Source organism: Rhamphochromis sp. 'chilingali' (genome assembly GCF_963969265.1).
Source record: "Rhamphochromis sp. 'chilingali' genome assembly, chromosome: 15".
Classification (NCBI taxonomy): domain Eukaryota; kingdom Metazoa; phylum Chordata; class Actinopteri; order Cichliformes; family Cichlidae; genus Rhamphochromis; species Rhamphochromis sp. 'chilingali'.
Genome location: NC_137942.1, coordinates 29,443,428 through 29,461,528, shown reverse-complemented (window position 1 = coordinate 29,461,528; position 18,101 = coordinate 29,443,428). Strand labels below are relative to the sequence as shown.

General features: G+C 42.9%; 1 protein-coding gene across 1 annotated transcript; it reads left to right on the top strand.

Moving 5' to 3' along the window:
* Positions 1-407: 407 nt before the first annotated feature.
* Positions 408-17,277, top strand: LOC308411516 (uncharacterized protein). Its single transcript, XM_080905443.1, has 6 exons — positions 408-6,794; positions 13,306-13,384; positions 14,458-14,549; positions 15,270-15,427; positions 15,854-15,911; positions 16,853-17,277. The coding sequence occupies exon 1, from the start codon at positions 733-735 to the stop codon at positions 1,141-1,143; it is 411 nt and encodes a 136-aa protein (XP_080761569.1). The 5' UTR covers positions 408-732; the 3' UTR covers positions 1,144-6,794; positions 13,306-13,384; positions 14,458-14,549; positions 15,270-15,427; positions 15,854-15,911; positions 16,853-17,277.
* Positions 17,278-18,101: the final 824 nt, after the last annotated feature.

The following is an 18,101-nucleotide window of genomic DNA, read 5'->3' as shown; positions in this document are numbered from 1 at the left end:
TCATTTGAGCGCCTGGTTCTCTCCTATCTCAAGACCCTCACGGCCCCCCTCCTGGATCCCCTGCAGTTTGCATATAGAGCCAACAGGTCTGTAGACGACGCCATCAACATGGCCCTACACTTCATCCTGCAGCATCTGGACTCCCCAGGAACCTACGCCAGAATCCTGTTTGTGGACTTCAGCTCTGCCTTCAACACCATCCTTCCAGACCATCTCCGAGGCAAGCTTTCCCAGATGAATGTGCCTGATCCCACCTGCCGGTGGATCACTGACTTCCTGACGGACAGGAAGCAGCATGTGAGGCTGGGAAAGAATGTCTCGGACTCCCGGACCATCAGCACCGGCTCCCCTCAGGGCTGTGTTCTTTCTCCTCTGCTCTTCTCCCTGTACACCAACTGCTGAACCTCCACCCACCAGTCTGTCAAGCTAATCAAGTTTGCAGATGACACCACCGTTATTGGGCTCATCTCTGACGGGGACGAGTCTGCCTACAGGAGGGAGGTTGAACGTCTGGTGTCCTGGTGCAGCCACAACAACCTGGTGCTGAATGCCCAGAAGACAGTGGAGATTATTGTGGACTTCAGGAAGCACACAGCCCCACTCCCCCCCATCATCCTGACTGACACCCCCATCACCTCTGTGGACTCATTCCGCTTCCTGGGTACCACCATCACCCAGGACCTGAAGTGGGAGCCCACCATCACCTCCGTCATCAAGAAAGCCCAGCAGAGGATGTACTTCCTGAGGCAGCTGAAGAAATTCAACCTGCCAACACGGACGATGATGCAATTCTACACTGCAATCATCGAGTCCATCCTCACCTCCTCCATCACCGTGTGGTACGCTGGAGCCACTATCAGGGACAAACAGAGACTGCAGCGTGTTGTGCGCTCTGCTGAGAAGGTGATTGGCTGCAGACTCCCATCTCTGCAGGACCTGTACACCTCCAGGACATTGCGGCGTGCAGCTCGGATCTCAGCTGACCCTTCTCACCCTGCACACAGTCTGTTTGACCTGCTCCCCTCAGGCAGGAGGCTCCGGTCCATTCGCACCAGAACCTCTCGCCATAAGAACAGTTTCTTCCCCTCTGCTGTTGGACACATGAACAATAACCATATGACTGTTCCCGCCACTAACACATGACCCTACGCTGTGTCACTGCATCATTCCATGTTTGGCACTGATCACCACCTGCACTCATGCATATATCTTTCTACGTAGCACTTTTAATTCTTATTCTTACTTTTATTTTTTCATGTCTATTTAAGCGCAATTTATGACACTTTGTTTGCACTGAAGCACCGCAGCAATTTCCTGATGTTGTAAACCTGCTCAACATTTGGCAATAAACCCCTTTCTGATTCTGATTCTGATTATACTCTGAAATCACTTAGTTTGATGTGAACACATTGTGATACAAATTCCAATTTTACATGCCTAACCATTTCAGTTCATACTACACCCCAGAGAGTGGTTGAAGTGCTGTCATGAGTCGTGGTACGATTACCCATGGTGGACAGAGGTGGGTCTGTGGGGAAAGTAAGTCAGAAGATAGTGGATTGGGTGAGAAGGGTGTAAAGACCCAGGGTGAAGAAGAGGTGAGTGTTACAGTGTTGTATAGATTAATTGCAGTTACACATTAACTCAAATTATCAATTTCTCTTTGTAGCTTCTTAGTACGCAGAATTGACTGATAAAAAAAGCTCATGTTGTCACGGTCTGGAGGGCAGACCGTGGGGGATGTAGGAGAAAGGACCCAAACGCTGGACTTAGTGGAATGAACAGTGGGTTTATTTACAGTGAGGTAAATGTACACCACACATTAAATCTCCAAAAGTGCTCCCTCGACTCCCGTGACGTGTCTTCTCCCAAGTGCTGGTATCCCGTGCTCTCTGCCCCTGTGCCTTCACACACCCCGTGTGTCTTGCAGTCCTGTGTCCCGCTGTCCTCCTGAGGAAAAACACAGACACAGCCGTTATGGCACCAACTCCAGCAGGCATACACTGACCAGCACTATAAACACTGACATGGAGTCTAACTCAACGATCCTGCGCCGGAGGAAGCTCCATCGCTCTGTTAAGTAGTTCCCCCGACGATCCTGATCAGAAGCAGGTGTGTGGGAAGCTAGGCGTGACCAGCAGCTGGCAGGGCCACACCCATCAGGCCTGCAGGTGGCTGTCCTTCATCCTCCAGCCACACACACACACACACACACACACACACACACACACGGAACACAAGAGCACAGTGCAGCAAACATACATCCAATACACTAATAACAATAAAGGTCCACACTGTTCACGAACCCCGAGTCCCCGGAACCGGGTCCGTGACACATGTAATCAATCAGTTGGCAAAGTATTGAGAATTCTAACCTCTTACATTCTGTTTCTGTGGAGAAAGACACTCCAGTGATTTACTTTATATTTCATCATTTAGTGGCCCAAATATTTTGAACATAGTGATAGAGAAAACCCGTGCTATTTTGCCATTTTTAGTAAGAAGAAAAAGCCACTCCATTTATCCATCTATCCATCCATCCGTCCATCTTCTTCCACTTATCCGGGGCCTGGTCGCGAGGGCAGGACCCCAAGCAGAGAAGCCCCAACCTCCCTCTCCCCAGCCACCTCTCCCTCTCCCCAGCCACCTTCTCCAGCATGTCCAGGGGAACACTGAGGCATTCCCAGGCCAGCTGAGAGATATAAGCTTGGCCTCCTCCTGGTGGGACATGCCCGGAACACCTCACCCAGGAGGCGCCCAGGAGGCATCCTTGTCAGATGCCCGAACCACCTCAACTGACTCCTTTTGATGTGGAGGAGCAGCGGCTCTACTCTGAGCCCGTCTCAGATGGCCAAACTTCGTACCCTATCTCATTTCCACCACTTGTATCCGCGATCTCGTTCTCTCAGTCACTACCCACAGCTCGTGACCATAGGTGAGGGTAGGGACGTAGATCGACCAGTAAATTAAGAGCTTTTACACTCAGCTCTCTCTTCACTACATCAGACCGGGACAACGTCCACATCAGACACCCCATACTCCTGGAGCCCCCCCACAGGACACCCCAAGGTACATGGTTGAATGCCTACTCCAGGTGCACAAAACACATGTAGAGTGGTTCATCAAACTCCCATGCACCCTCAAGTGTCCTCGAGAGTATGAAGAGCTGATTCAGTTTTCCATGACCAGGTGCGTTGAAGATCTCGTGGACCGGGGCCTCTGCTAGGCATTCCCAGCACACCCTCACTATAGGGCTTTGGAGTTGACGTCACGCCGCAATGCATTGTGGGAGCGCAGCGCCATTTTCGGGGTCTACGAATCAAAAAAACACACTGTGTTGGAACGACGACTACAAGAAAGATGCTTAAAAGCAGCTCAAAAGAGAATGAACTGTATAGAGACCGATTGCGTCCAGAGGCAAAGCAGCGGTACTTGCAGAAAATAGCGTGCATTGGAAATGTGGACCCATATGAAATACGGCCGTGGAGTAGAAACCCCGAACACCTAGCGCTACTGACGTAGCCTGACATATTTTCGTACCTTGTCTGTGGAGTCAGCGTGTACAAGTCGTCATTCAAACAAAGGTAAGTCAGCTCGAGTACTGCGTGTGAAATGCGTTTGATTTCCCTGCAAACATTCACATTAGTGCAGCATAAATTCATTCATGAGGGGAAATTACAGTGAGAACATGTGGAGGCTGTTAGAGGGATAACATAGTGAGTTCAGTGCATTGATGTGACATTGTCCTGAAGGATTTAGTTATTCTTTATGGTTAAAGAAATTGCACTAATTTATTCATATTTATTATAAATAATCCTAATTATACATCTTGCTTCCATGTTTGTATCCTGTGTCACTAAAAATACATTTTATTTTAGTTTTATACGTTGATTAATGACCTGCATAATCTCCTTATCATATTAAGTGATTCATAATTGTCACTTTATGCTTTCTCCATCTCTAAAGTGATGACATCCTTGCATTACATACTTTAGGTTCATTCTCTGCAGGCAGGTTTCTGACAGAGAACAGGCAGATTTACTCTATAACATGCAGCGTTCTATAGATGGACACATAAAGAAATGAAAAATTACATGTATGTGATAACTTTCTAAACACTTTGTTACATTTATGATAAAGTAGATAAAACACATTTGTGTCGGCCTTGGCTCATAGTTCTTGTCTTTAAATGAACTTTGTCTGTGTGTGTTTCAGGTCCTGCACTCTCAAAGACTGAATGAACCAGCATTGCAGCCATGGGTCACTGTGAGCATCACAGGGAAGGTTGAAGCCGCCCACTGCAGCTGTATGGCCGGAGTCGCAGAGACCTGCAGCCATGTCGCTGCTCTTCTGTTTAATTTCGAAGCAACAGTGTTGATCCGTGGCACAAGGACTGTTACAGATGAACCTGCATACTGGGTTTTGCTGGGTAATATGACCAAGATACAGCCAGAGGTTGGCCATAAGATGGACTTCTCCTCTTCAGCTGCCCAAAAAAAGGCTCTGTTCAAAACATAAACAGACCATCTGTATTGAAAGGTAAAAGGAGCCGTCCTCAAAAAAGAAAAATCCCACCTGCTACTTTGGAGGAGTTGTCACCGCTATTGGATACTGTGCTGGTACACAGTAAAGCTGTAGGTTGTGGGAATGACCCATAATGTTTCATCTAGGGGTCTATATTTATGCCTGTAGTGCACTGCCGTGTAAATAATTTGCATTTACTGAATATCTACTGACTGAGTCCCACTGTTCAAAAGCTGAATAAAGAAACAAACTAATTTTTGCCTCTTTTTTTATTAAAACCACTTTATAGAACATCACATCAGTTACAATGTAGAATCCATGTCATTTATAGTTTACAAATGACAAAATGTTTACACAATATCATGAGTGTTTACATGATATCACCCACTACTAACATTACTTTATTTACTGTATCTTTTGAAAAAATACAGCAATTTTAACAGCACAAGACTTAAGAACATTTAACAGGAGCAGGTTTCATTTTCCCTGGTTTTATTATCACACTGTTCACCAAACGCAGCAAACCTTCACCATCTTATCCAGAAGGGTCACCTCTTCACCCTCACTTGGAAGAAGTAATCTGATTGGCATGGTGGTATGTTTGAAGCAGGTCCCTCGTGTAGCGCTGGAACCCAGTCATGATGTGTTTCACCCATTTCATCGGCTGGTTTGCTGCAATAATGTCAAATAATTAGCAACTCTATAAATAGAAGGTAGTTCTGCAAAATCACTCAGTAGGATGTTTGTTCTAATTTGCTACGACCTCAGAGCGCATAGAAAATAAAACTAATAGGTTATAAAGAGTGATATGAACATATTTAGAACTTACCGGAATAAAAATGTCTAGAGCACCAACAGATATCTGGAGATGGAAGAGAACTGCACGTCAGCTTGTCTCACAGCTGCTATCCAGGCTAGACGCCTTCGTTTGGTAACATCGATACACGAGCTGCTCATGTTGCTTCCAGGTTGGGAAAGAATGAAAAGATAAACCATTTTCAAGCTTATTATCTTGCCGGTCGTGTGATCGAACATTGCAGCCGACCACACAGCAAATACGAACCATGGATGTTGTGTGTGCCTTCGCTCCCTTTTCACTTGCGCTAGACCCCCAAAATGGCGGATCGGGCCAAAATCCTTTCCACGCCCACCCCCGTGACATCACGCTCCAAAGCCCTATACTTTTAGGCACACCAGGTCTGTCCAGTATCCTCCCCCGCCACCTGATCCAACTTACCACCACGTGGTGATCAGTTGACAGCTCAGCCCCTCTCTTTATCCGAGTGTCCAGAACATATAGCCTCAGGTCTGGTGATACGATTATAAAATCGATCATTGACCTGCAGCCCAGAGTATGGTGCCACGTGCACTGATGGACACTCTTATGTTCGAACTTGGTGCTCGTTATGGCCAAACTATGGTTTACATAGAATTCCAATAACAAAATAGCGCTCAGGTGCATGATCCGGGAAGATGTTCCTCCCAATCATGCACCTTCAGGTCCTGCTGTCAATGCCCACATGAGCACTGACGTCTCCAAGGAGGACAACAGAATCACCAGGCAGAGCACCCTCCAGTACCCCACCCAGGGACTCCAAGAAGGCTGGATGCTCTAAACCGCCACTCGGTGCATAAGTGCAGACGACGATCAGGTGCCATTCCCCGACCTGGAGGCACAGAGGAAAAAACCCTCTCCTCCACTGGCAGAAACCCTAACATACAGCCAGCAAGCCAAGGGGATACCATGTTCCCTCAATGGTCTTGTCATAGGGGTCTTATATGCCACTTGAATTTTAAAATTGTATTTTGCTCTTTAGGATGTGACTTACTTGCAAAAAGGGAAGTCAGAGGATTGTGGATTGGGTGAGAAGAGTGTGGAGACCCACCATAAAGAAGAGGTTAGTGGGACTAAACTACTTTAAATGTGGTAAAGATTAATTGGAGTTGCACGTGAGCTAACACATAATTACACAATGAAAGGTAAAATCATCAAGAAAACTTTATATTTCATAATTTAGTGGTCCAAAAAGCAAAGTCAGAGGATAGTGGATCAGTTGAGAGGGGATCGTTGCACACAGAGGTAAGTTGGAGTAAACTGGTTTTAATTGTGCATATATGAGTTAGACAAGTCGATGGCTTGTATAACTTTAACTTGCAAGATGTACTAGTGATGTACTAAGTGTACTGGGGTTAATGTTTAATTTAATTCCATGATGTATCTTTTTAAGCAGGAACCCACAGTGACTTCTCTCTGAGGCCCAAAAAAGATGGTGAGAGTGCTGTCAGTCTGGTCATTGTGTTGTAGTTGTTCTGAATCCAAGTTTTCTGGGTGCATCATGGGCTATTGCAGATGTTTTCTTTAGCCTTGTAGGACCTGGCTTCCACATATGTGGACGTCACATTTTAGGTTGTCTAGACAAAAATACAAAATTTTGCTCTACGAGGGTCTCAATTCCACTTACGAGAACATTATACTGCCTCTGTTCTATCAAAATGTAAAACAAATGTCCTCATAAGTGGGTCTCATTTTTCTCAGAAACAAAAATCTGGTAAATTCTTTGTTTTTACACTCATCAGGTCCCAATCAGCCCAAATAGCAAAGAGAAATTAAAAATGTATGCCATGAAAGAGATCGCGTCTTAGCACATTAAGCTAGGATTTAGCTTACCAGGATAAAGAAATCCGATGCAAGTAATCAACTGTCAGATTATTAAGTAGTGGAGACTATGAATTGCTGTTGGTGTGTATCAAGACATTGATGAATACACAGACTCAGTCTGTGGATTTATCAGGAAATGCGTGGAAGATGTCGTCCCATCCAGAACAGTTAAATCCTTCCCAAATCAAAAACCCTGGATTAACAGAGATGTTCGCGCGGCACTGGCGGCACGGAACACCGCCTTTGCCTCCGCGAACACATCGGACTACAAACACGCACATTACCAACTCCGGAAGATGATCAAAGCAGCCAAACGTGAGTACAGGGACAGGGTGGAGCAACAGTTTGACAACCCTGGGCGTATGTGGCAGGGACTAAACACGATCACAGACTTTAGAGGGAAAACCAGCACACCGCAGACCACGGCCTCTCTGTGTGAGGATCTAAACGTATTCTACGCTAGATTCGACACAGCGAACACCATGAGACCGGACAGTGTGCGCACCGCGGATGACGTCAGCGCGCACACTGTGTCTGAGGAGGATGTGCGGAGGTGCTTCAGGAAGGTGAACGCGCGCAAAGCTACTGGTCCGGACGGGATTCCCGGCCGCGTCCTCAAGTCATGCGCGGCTCAGCTGGCTGGAGTGTTCACACACATCTTCAACCTTTCCCTCTCTCTGTCTGTAGTCCCAGCCTGCTTCAAAATGGCCACCATCGTCCCTGTACCCAAATCCTCCACCATCTCCTCATTGAACGACTGGCGACCTGTAGCCCTGACCCCCATCGTGAGCAAATGCTTCGAGAAGCTGGTCAGGGACTTCATCCGCTCTGCACTACCCGACTCACTAGACCCTCTACAGTTTGCATACCGCCACAACAGGTCCACTGATGATGCCATAGCCCTGACACTACATACTGCCCTGTCACACCTGGAGAAGAGAGACACGTATGTGAGAATGCTGTTTGTAGATTACAGCTCAGCATTCAATACCATCGTTCCCTCGAAGCTGGACAGGAAACTGCAGGATCTAGGACTGAGCAGCTCCCTCTGCAGCTGGATCCTTAGCTTCCTGTCTGACAGACGCCAAGTGGTCAGACTGGGCAGCATCACCTCATCCCCCATCACACTGAACACTGGTGCTCCACAGGGGTCTGTACTGAGCCCTCTCCTGTACTCACTCTACACCTACGACTGCACAGCCACTAACAACTCCAACATCATTGTGAAGTTTGCGGACGACACTACAGTGGTGGGTCTTATCACCAACGGTGATGAGACGGCTTACAGGGAGGAGGTCAGCGCCCTGACCCACTGGTGTCAAGACAACCATCTCACCCTCAACGTCGCAAAGACAAAGGAGTTGATAGTGGACTTCCGGAGGTGCAGAGAAGTACACACCCCCATCACCATCAACGGCGCTGCTGTGGAGAGAGTGAGCAGCTTCCGTTTCCTTGGAGTACATCTGGCTGAGGATCTTACGTGGTCAGTACACACAAACAAAACAGTGAAGAAGGCGCAGCAGCGCCTCTTCTTTCTCAGGAGACTGAAAAGATTCGGCATGAGCCCCCGCATCCTCAGGACCTTCTATCACTGTGCCATTGAGAGCATCCTCACTGGATGCATCACCACCTGGTATGGCAACAGCACCGCCTACAACTGCAAAGCTCTCCAGCGAGTAGTGCGGTGCTCTGAACGGATAATTGGAGGTGAGCTTCCCTCCCTCCAAGACATCTACAGGAAGCGCTGCCTGAGGAAAGCGGGGAGGATCATCAAGGACTCCAGTCACCCCAGCCATAAACTGTTCAGACTGCTTCCATCAGGAAGGAGGTTCTGCAGCATCCGGTCCCGTACCAGCAGACTGAGAGACAGCTTCTTCCACCAGGCCATCAGACTGCTGAACACGTCATAGACACCTCAGCTTCACTACGGGAACTTCAACACTATGCACTCCACACTGTACAGTAATGCCGCTGTTTTGCACATATTCAACTCTGTATATTTTTATATTTTATTTATTATTATTATTATTATTATTTTTTACTATTTAATTTGTAAAATGTGTATACACACACACACACACACACACACACGTAGGATAATATTTAGTATACACATCCAGAAATGCACACACTATTATATATTGTACATATATTTATTAGTTTCAGATTAGCCATTCTTGTATTTGCTGGTTTGTGTTGTTGTGTTTGCACATCTCTGTTGCTTGTGGGGCTCGCACACAAGAATTTCACTCGCATGTGCTGTGCCAGTGTGCCTGCACATGCGATGTGACAATAAAAGTGATTTGATTTGATTTGATTTGATTTGTTGCTTAACTCACACCAAATTAAAACATAAAACTTAAAATCTTAAATTAATGAAACCACTATTGGAAATTGTCGTGGTTCGTTCGTTTTGGATCAGAGAAGAAACGCAGGCTGCATCCAGTTTAAGGTGTCAAAAATAGTGATCTTTATTACATACTTCCAAAAGAAGCACGGGAAGACAAAACATACAGCAAACACAGCAAACAACCATCTTCCTCGGGCGGAAGCCCCATCCTGCTTTTATATTATCTGATGACGTCACACAGTCAGACCTTACTGGAAATGATAACAGTTTGGGCCTGTTCAGAGAGTTTACCTAATATGGACATCAGCTGCTAGTTTTTAGAGAAAAACAAGTGTGTATTACATTTGTGCCTTTTGTGAAAGTATATCTATCAGAAAACTGTCCTCAGACGACCCTCCTATTCTTACTAAGTGTGTGTGTAAACGTGCGTCTTACATAAAGTGTTGTGCAAGTTCTCTAATGGCCTGCGTACGTGCAGAACTGAACATAGACCTAGGCAGGGTCCAGCAGGACCCACAGGCTTCTAAGTGGTTACAGAACTGTGAAACAGCTTTAAACAAATGTTGAGTATAATACAGAACAACAATGGACTGATTAAAGTACTGATAATCTGTGTAGATTAATAATCTAGTCAGAGTAACCTATATGTGGTTCAAACATTATTCTGTCAACTGGTTCAACAATGGTAAATGATTAATCAATGATGGTTATGATTATAAACTGTCATCATAAGAATACAAAATAAAATATCTCTTTTCCACAAAATGTATCAGGAATCATTAAGCAAAGGAAGTCTTCCTAAAACAGGATCACTAATCATTTTGTTACCTAAACCAGGAAAACCGAGTAATAAATGTGAAAATTTGAGGCCGATAAGCTTACTTAATTCTGATTTTAAGGTGTTGGGTAAAATATTAGCAACACGTCTGCAAGATACTCTCCCCTCAGTAATTCATAGAGATCAAAACGGTTTTATATTGGGGCGCCAAGGTCTACATAATGTGAGAAGAGTCTTTAACATTATAGACGGACTAAACAATTCTTCAGAGAGGGCCTTTCTCTCACTGGATGCTGAAAAAGCATTCGATAGGGTCGAGTGGCCTTATCTTTTTGATGTTCTGACTAGATTTGGTTATGGAGATGTGTTTCGAAGATGGATACAATTATTACACTCAAATCCAACTGCTGAAATCTTGACAAACAAAAATATCTCTAAACCAATAAGGGTGAAACGGGGATGTCCACAAGGCTCGCCGATAAGCCCACTGTTGTTTATATTAGCTATGGAACCCTTTGCTATAGCCGTACGTTCGAGTTTATCATTGACAGGAATTATGGTAAATGAAGTAGAACATAGGATTTCGTTGTACGCAGACGATGTAATAGTATATCTCTCTAAAATAACAGAATCTATACCTGCTCTGCTTAGATTGATAGGGGAGTTTGGTCAAATATCAGGGTATGTCATTAACAAATCTAAATCATCAATTTTATTACTAAATGAAGAAGAAAGGAAAAACCCACCCATAGTAACATCTCATTTTAAGACAGTAAAGGACTTTATGTACTTAGGAATAATGATTTCGCCCAAATTAAGTGAGATCGTGGAAAATAACTATGAAAGACTTTGTAAAGAAATAACAGAGATAGTGGACAGATGCATGTCTCTACCAATTTCTTTAATTGGTCGGATTAATATACAAAATGAGTATACTGCCAAAGGTGCTTTATGCGTATCAGAACATCCCCCTGCCGCCTCCTGTTGATTGGTTTAGCAGGATCAAAAAGCTTGTTCTCGGTTTTCTATGGAAAAATGGGAGACCAAGGATAAGATTATCATTGTTGCATCTACCATACAACGAGGGTGGTGTCATGTGTCCAAATATTGAGTGGTATTACTGGGCATGTCAAATCAGGTCTATAAGATACTATTTTGACTTAAATAACGCCCCGCAATGGTCAGAGATGGAAAGTATTAATTTGAATCCACCTTTGCCTTTATATTTTTTCTCAGACACAGCAATAAACTTGATTAAAAAGGCAAAAAATCCGATGGTAAAGAACATGGTCAAAGTGTTGTATGATGTAAAAAGATATATGAGGGAACCTGTTGTACTGTCACAGTTTACACCAATGTGGGGAAACCAGGACTTCAGACCTGGAAGAGAGGATGAAGTTTTTAGACAACGGTCAATTAAAGGACTCCAAAAAATCCAAGATTTGTATGCAACAGATTCTCAAGATATGATGTCCTTTGATATGCTTAGACATAAATATAATATAGATAGAAAACAATTTTTCAAATATCTCCAAATTAGAAGTTACATTCGAGCGAATCAAAAGAATACCTGCACCAAACCACCAAAATCAGAATTGGAAGACATAATTAGCAAAAGCAGATCAAAAAAAGGGGCAATATCAGAAATATATAAATTGATTAGGTCCAAAACATCTGACAATTCTTTGGGAAGGTTGAACGCCTGGAAAAATGATTTAAAGAAAGACATATCCGTGGAACAATGGGCATTGGTTTGTGCAAAAGCTCATAAACAAACTATCAATTCTAGACTAAGGTTGTTGCAATACAAATGGTTAATGCGAACATATGTTACTCCCGAAAAATTAAATAAGTACAACTCTAATATTCCAGACACTTGTAATAAATGTAATGAAGATAAAGGTAACTTTTTGGCATTGTATTTGGGATTGCAGGAAGATAGGCTCTTTTTGGGTTGCAGTAACACAAACTATGAAACAAATATTATCCAAAGAGATTGTTTTGGATCCTGGCTTCCTTATTCTGGGATTGTACCCAGAAAACATGAGGTACACAAAAAGTGACAGAATGTTTATAGATATGGGTTTGTTACAAGCAAAAAGATTAATCGCACTAAAATGGAAAAGAACAAGGGAACCAAGTATCACTCAGTGGATAAAACAAATGATGGCGGCTTTGCCATTGGAGCGGATAACATAAGAAAGAAAGTGTACTTTATTGGTCCCCGTGGGGGAAATCCCTCTCTGCATTTAACCCATTCACTCAGTGAAGCAGTGGGCAGCCACTGGGCGCCCGGGGAGCAGTGTGTAGGGACGGTACCTTGCTCAGGGGTACCTCAGGGTAGCTGTTCAGGGGAATCAAACCCCCGACCTTCCGATCATGGGGCCACCACTCTACCTACTGAGCTATCCCTGCCCTACATGTATACTGAAAAGGAAATTGGATGTTTTTGAGAAGGTGTGGAGACCATTTGTGAATTTTGTAGAAGGATTTGTATTATCTGAGGAGGACGAGGACTGAGGGCAATAACATTTGATTTGGGATAATGCAACACGTTCTCACTCCCAACTCGTCAAACGTGTGACGCATGGTCAGGCTCCCTCTGCTGCACTTATGGACGCGCAGGGTACCCCCCTCGCGTCAGCAACTGACGTGAAGGGTCCTCCGATTGAAGAGATTGCCGCGGAAGAGCCTTTTGTCCGTATATTTATATATTTCCGAAATCACATTGTAGTGACGTATACTGAACACAATAAATTATATAATGTAAACAACTACCTGAGAAACAGGTAGAACGATACTTTTGTATGGTTTATTGCATTTATGGAGGGAGTGATGTATGCTGGGTAATGGCACAGCTAGCTACTGGGTGACTTTATTCACCCGCTTCGGCTGTTATCAGTCCAAACAATGGACGTTATTAGCACAAATCTGTCCCATAGATATCGGCCATGTCCTGCTAGATTGTTCAGAAGGTTGTTCTCATCCATCCAGATGGAGGATCACTAACAGGAGCGTGGGAGACTCCAGAATCCACTCTGGCTGGAATCCGGTGGATATGCAGTGTGTACAGGTAAGACCATTTAAACGGACAGCATTTATAGAATGACTATTAAAAGTCAGCGAGTGTCAGTAATGTTAATGTGGTTATGTTAGTAATACACCGAGTGCTAATATAACAGCTTTAAGATGCATTTGTAGATATTATTACGTGTTTTACCGTCTTTATGGTGCTAGCTTAAAGTTACGGTGTAAACGTTAGCTTATATTGGAGGAAAGCTGTTACTGTTAAACGATGTTAGCACAGAAATATTAGCTTCTGTCATGACTGATGAAGTTACTGGTTAATAAAGTTTCCAGTAAAGTGTTTAATCGCAGCCACAGATTGACAGCAAATATCTCGATTAGCTTCAGTGCATCTGTAATAAATATGTGCAAGTTTCAGTGCTTCGTTTAAACTGTATGATACTTATACTGACCCAGGGTCAGTGTAAAATACAATCCTAGCTGTGTGAACAAAGCCTGGCTCCTTTAATCCTGCATGACAAACCTCAGGATGCAGGTTATTATTACTCTTTCCTGCTGGCACACCTGTCACACCTGAGAGTCAGCTAGAAACTTACAGTGACGTGGACACCATGCAAAGACTGCCAGACTCTGTAATACTGCAAATGATCAGTGACTCAGGTTATCACTAAACTTTAAACGGCACCTCTGTGTCTCTGTGTGCTGAACATTTAGGATTGAGTCAGGCTGCATTGACTGTGGGACTTTAATGTGTTAAAAGCAGGTTGAAGACGGCTCAGAAACATTTGAAGATTAAAATTTAGCATTATGGCTGCTGGTGGTTTGTAAAGCCTCTACTCAGCTGTATTTTTGTTACTAATTTATGTTTGTTGTTGTTTAACACAGATTTCAGAAGAGCAAATATGCTTAATAGTTTAACTAGATTTCATTTGTCAGTGTGGGACTGCTGAGTCACCTGAAGAACTCATTTCATTCATTCTCCACATGATGTTCATTTACAGAAATGTTTCACAGGAACTGATTCCTCCCAAAGGTTGAACTAGTGTGTTTCCATAGATTACCTCTGTATGAATGTACTTCTTAAATGAAGGCAAGTGTTTGTCCTTTTTTGTTCCTCAGGTACAGTACGTGATATCAAGGGCAGGCAGTCAACACTGGGGGTAGACAAGAAGCAGACGTACTTCCAAGAGGGAGCTGCAGTGAGGTCAGAGGTCAGAATTTAACAGCTCAGGTTTATATTTTAGAGGTTATAAAAAATCAAAATGTATTCATGAAGAAACCTTTAAATAATAGTCATAATTATGATTATTATAAGAAATATCAAACATTTAAGTGGATTTTCTGTTACACATATTGTGTTAGCCCTGCGATAAACTGGCAGCCTGTCTCTGTCCTGTATCAGCTGGGATAGGCTTCATCCTCCCGCAGCCCTGAATTGGATACATTGTATTCCAATTATGTAATCTGATCATTTACAAACTCAAGGTATCTAATCAAAATGTAAGTAATAATTATAAAATGGGAAAGCAGAAATAAGTGTGACATAAATGTAAATGTGTGAGCTGACATAGAGGACAGCTACATGCAGTCTGAAAAACCTTTGTTGTCAAGTTTGCAGGTATATCAGCACGAGACATTCTTACATAGAAGAGACGTTAAAGTCTCTAACTCAGTGAAGCATTATTGGTCCCGTCTGTTTGGATAAATATAGTAAGTTGATGTTTGTCCATTTACTGACACATTTCTTAAGTGCTTATCCAGTTCAGGATCACAGTGGAGCTGCAGCTGGATATGTTCACTAAATAAACCTTACAAAAGTTAACAATAAACCTGCATCCATGTACATTGTTGTCCACAGGATGAGAAAATCAAACTGGAAGACTGTGGAACATGTTAATAAATGTTTGTGTTTATGCCTGTGTCTTTCACAGGAGGCGCTGGAAGGTTTCCCTAATAGTTCCTGGTGAATCAAAGCAGAACCATAAAGGTTGCTGGACTGCATGATGGCCTTACCCCTGAGCAGCCATCCTGTTAAAGGAGGAACCAGTTAGAAGCTGTTTTCAAAGTAGCTGAGCAGATTTCTTCTCAAGTAAGCAATTAACTGTTTGTTCGTCTGTTCTGCCACTTAAAGAGCATTTAAGGACGTCTTTCGAGTGTCCAGTTGAATTAATTCTACTGGCTCTCATGGTCATTTGTTATTATAGACATATTTTTCATGTTCATCCAGCTATTTAGTAAATTCTGTCTATTTAGTAATATCCGTCAGCTATAAAATGTAATATAAATATAAAAATATCTAAATATCTCCTGCACTTTATATTTTAATGATGTAAGTCTGTTATCGTGTTACATTAGCATTCCTCACATATCAATGAGATGCTGTACAGTACAATCCTACTGACGCAGCAGAGGGATAACGACGGCTATTCAACATCGTTACACGACACATTCGAGCTGCATGATGCAGACAAAGCGACTAAATCATCTTTTTTGTGGTTTATTGTCTTCAAACCAGCAGACAAAGCCGATTGCAGAAGATGTCGGAGAAGAACTTCAGGCCGTGGACTGAAAAGGTATTTTTTTCTTGTTATCAAAAGACATTTTGGAGTGGCAGCTTCTACAACTGGTTGCGCTGAAGTAAAGCTTACAGTCTAAGAAACCACAGTGTTGATATTCAGCACAAAGAGAAAAGCTCACTTGTTTGAATTTATTTACAATCATAGTTTTATAAATTCTGACTGTAAACATCTTTTACAGCTTTGATATTGTTTGACACTAGATATCAGGTTTAATTTAAAGGTTTCTGTGTCCCAATGAGCCATTTACACTGACCAGTGTTTCACTTTAACTGTAACACATTCATTATTTAGATTCAACAAAGAAATAACTGAATGTAAAAATGACAGCCCTCAGGCAGGTTTATAGAGATATATGCATGCATTATGAAATTTATGTATCCCAGATAATTGTTATTCTTCTAGTCATGGCAGACCTACCCCTCCTCCCCAGTTAACTGCAACCCAAAAGAACTAGTGGGGCTATTTACACACTCACAACCAGTGTGGGGTAAAAAGAGCCACCAAAAAGCTGTCAGCCACAGATGTGCTAGAAGAGTTAGAAACTCTACTTATGGAGAAACTTTCTAAGTCTAACAGAGGACAGGAACTCCTGCCCAAATAACATGATATAACCCCACATACAGCCCAGCCATAAAGTGAACCAAGTCATTTAGTTAAAGACAGCATGGGACCAAATGCATGTAACCAGCCTGCACCAACCTGACATTTCTTCCTCCTGAATTAAATGAATGGATGGATGAAAGTTAAATGACTACAAACCTAAAGCCACTAGTTCCCACACTGGAGCTCCCTGACACTGTGTGTTAACCGTATTTAGCTTGTATCAACAGTTGTAACAGGCTAAGCCACCTGAGACACTGCATTGAACGATTGTTTCTATCTTAATGATTTCAGCTGACTGGTTTCAGCTCAGATGTTCTGCTTTTTCCTTTCAGTAGATCAAAGCAGCTCGTGCTCCTTCTGCTTCCAATTTAGAAGAAGAAGAAGAAGGCGAAGGCTTCAGCGAAGTGGCGTTCATGGTCTCAGTGAACAGTCACGGTCACACACTGCATGTGGTTTTAAAAGCAACATGTCTGTTCACCACAACAATGGAGATGTGTAATATTAGTGCAGCTGTGGTTTGTCCTTGAACATCAGTTCTGTTTTCTACTTTGATCACTTAGACCAAAAAAGTGTTGTTTTCAGATTCTTTCTTTTACATCTATAAAGCACCTGCTCATTTTTATTACAATTAGTTTCACATAAATGTTAGTGTTTCCTTCATGATCTTTTAATGCTTACACTACACTGTACACGTCTACATTAGAGACATTTCTGCTTCCTGTTTCTGTTGACTCAGAGTTGTGAAATGTTCTTTTATTTGATGCACAATATGAAGTTCATAATTTTCTTACAAATAAAACTATAATGACAAACATGAACAGCTGTGCTTATTTCTGAGACATGAGTTTTTGAATGTGTTGATATTTAGACAGTTTGCATCTGTATGCTGAAACTGTAATGGTGAACCTGAGGTGATGGTCAACAGAAGGCAAATATATATCAATATAAAACAATATTGAAGTAATGTCTTTACCCCCTGCAGCGTGTGGACGCTGTGCACGCAATCACCTTATTCACTGTAGTAAACATGCACCGCTAGCTCACGTGACTGACTGTCTCCATGGTTACATCGTATATTATTAGCTGTAAACAGCTTCCAAAGATACCGCCATAGCTCTCTGCAGCTGTAACACTTTCACACTTTGCAAATCATTTCATGTTTTTGATAGTTATGAAGACAGAATATGTTTTTAAGGTCATGCTAGGCGGTTGCTATGGTGGTTGCTGTGGACTTGCTGTGGACCTGCTTGCTTACCTAACCTTTTTTACCCACACCCCTCCGCATGCGGGCCAAATACACACCCCTTTACGACATCTACCAACACTTTACAACAACAACAGACTAATAGGATAAAATCTTAGCAGGATTAATTTATGTAGCACAGCATATTACATCATAACATAAAATGATCAAGATTATAATAAAAACTTAAAGATCATGACAAATACTTAAATATGGCATGATGTAACTGAGTGAAATATTGGCCTGGACTTGGCTCCAACAGCACCTAAGCTACGACCTTGGCTCCCTGTTTATCTGCTCCTGCTGAGATGGGGCAGAAAACCTCTCCAGTATGTTCT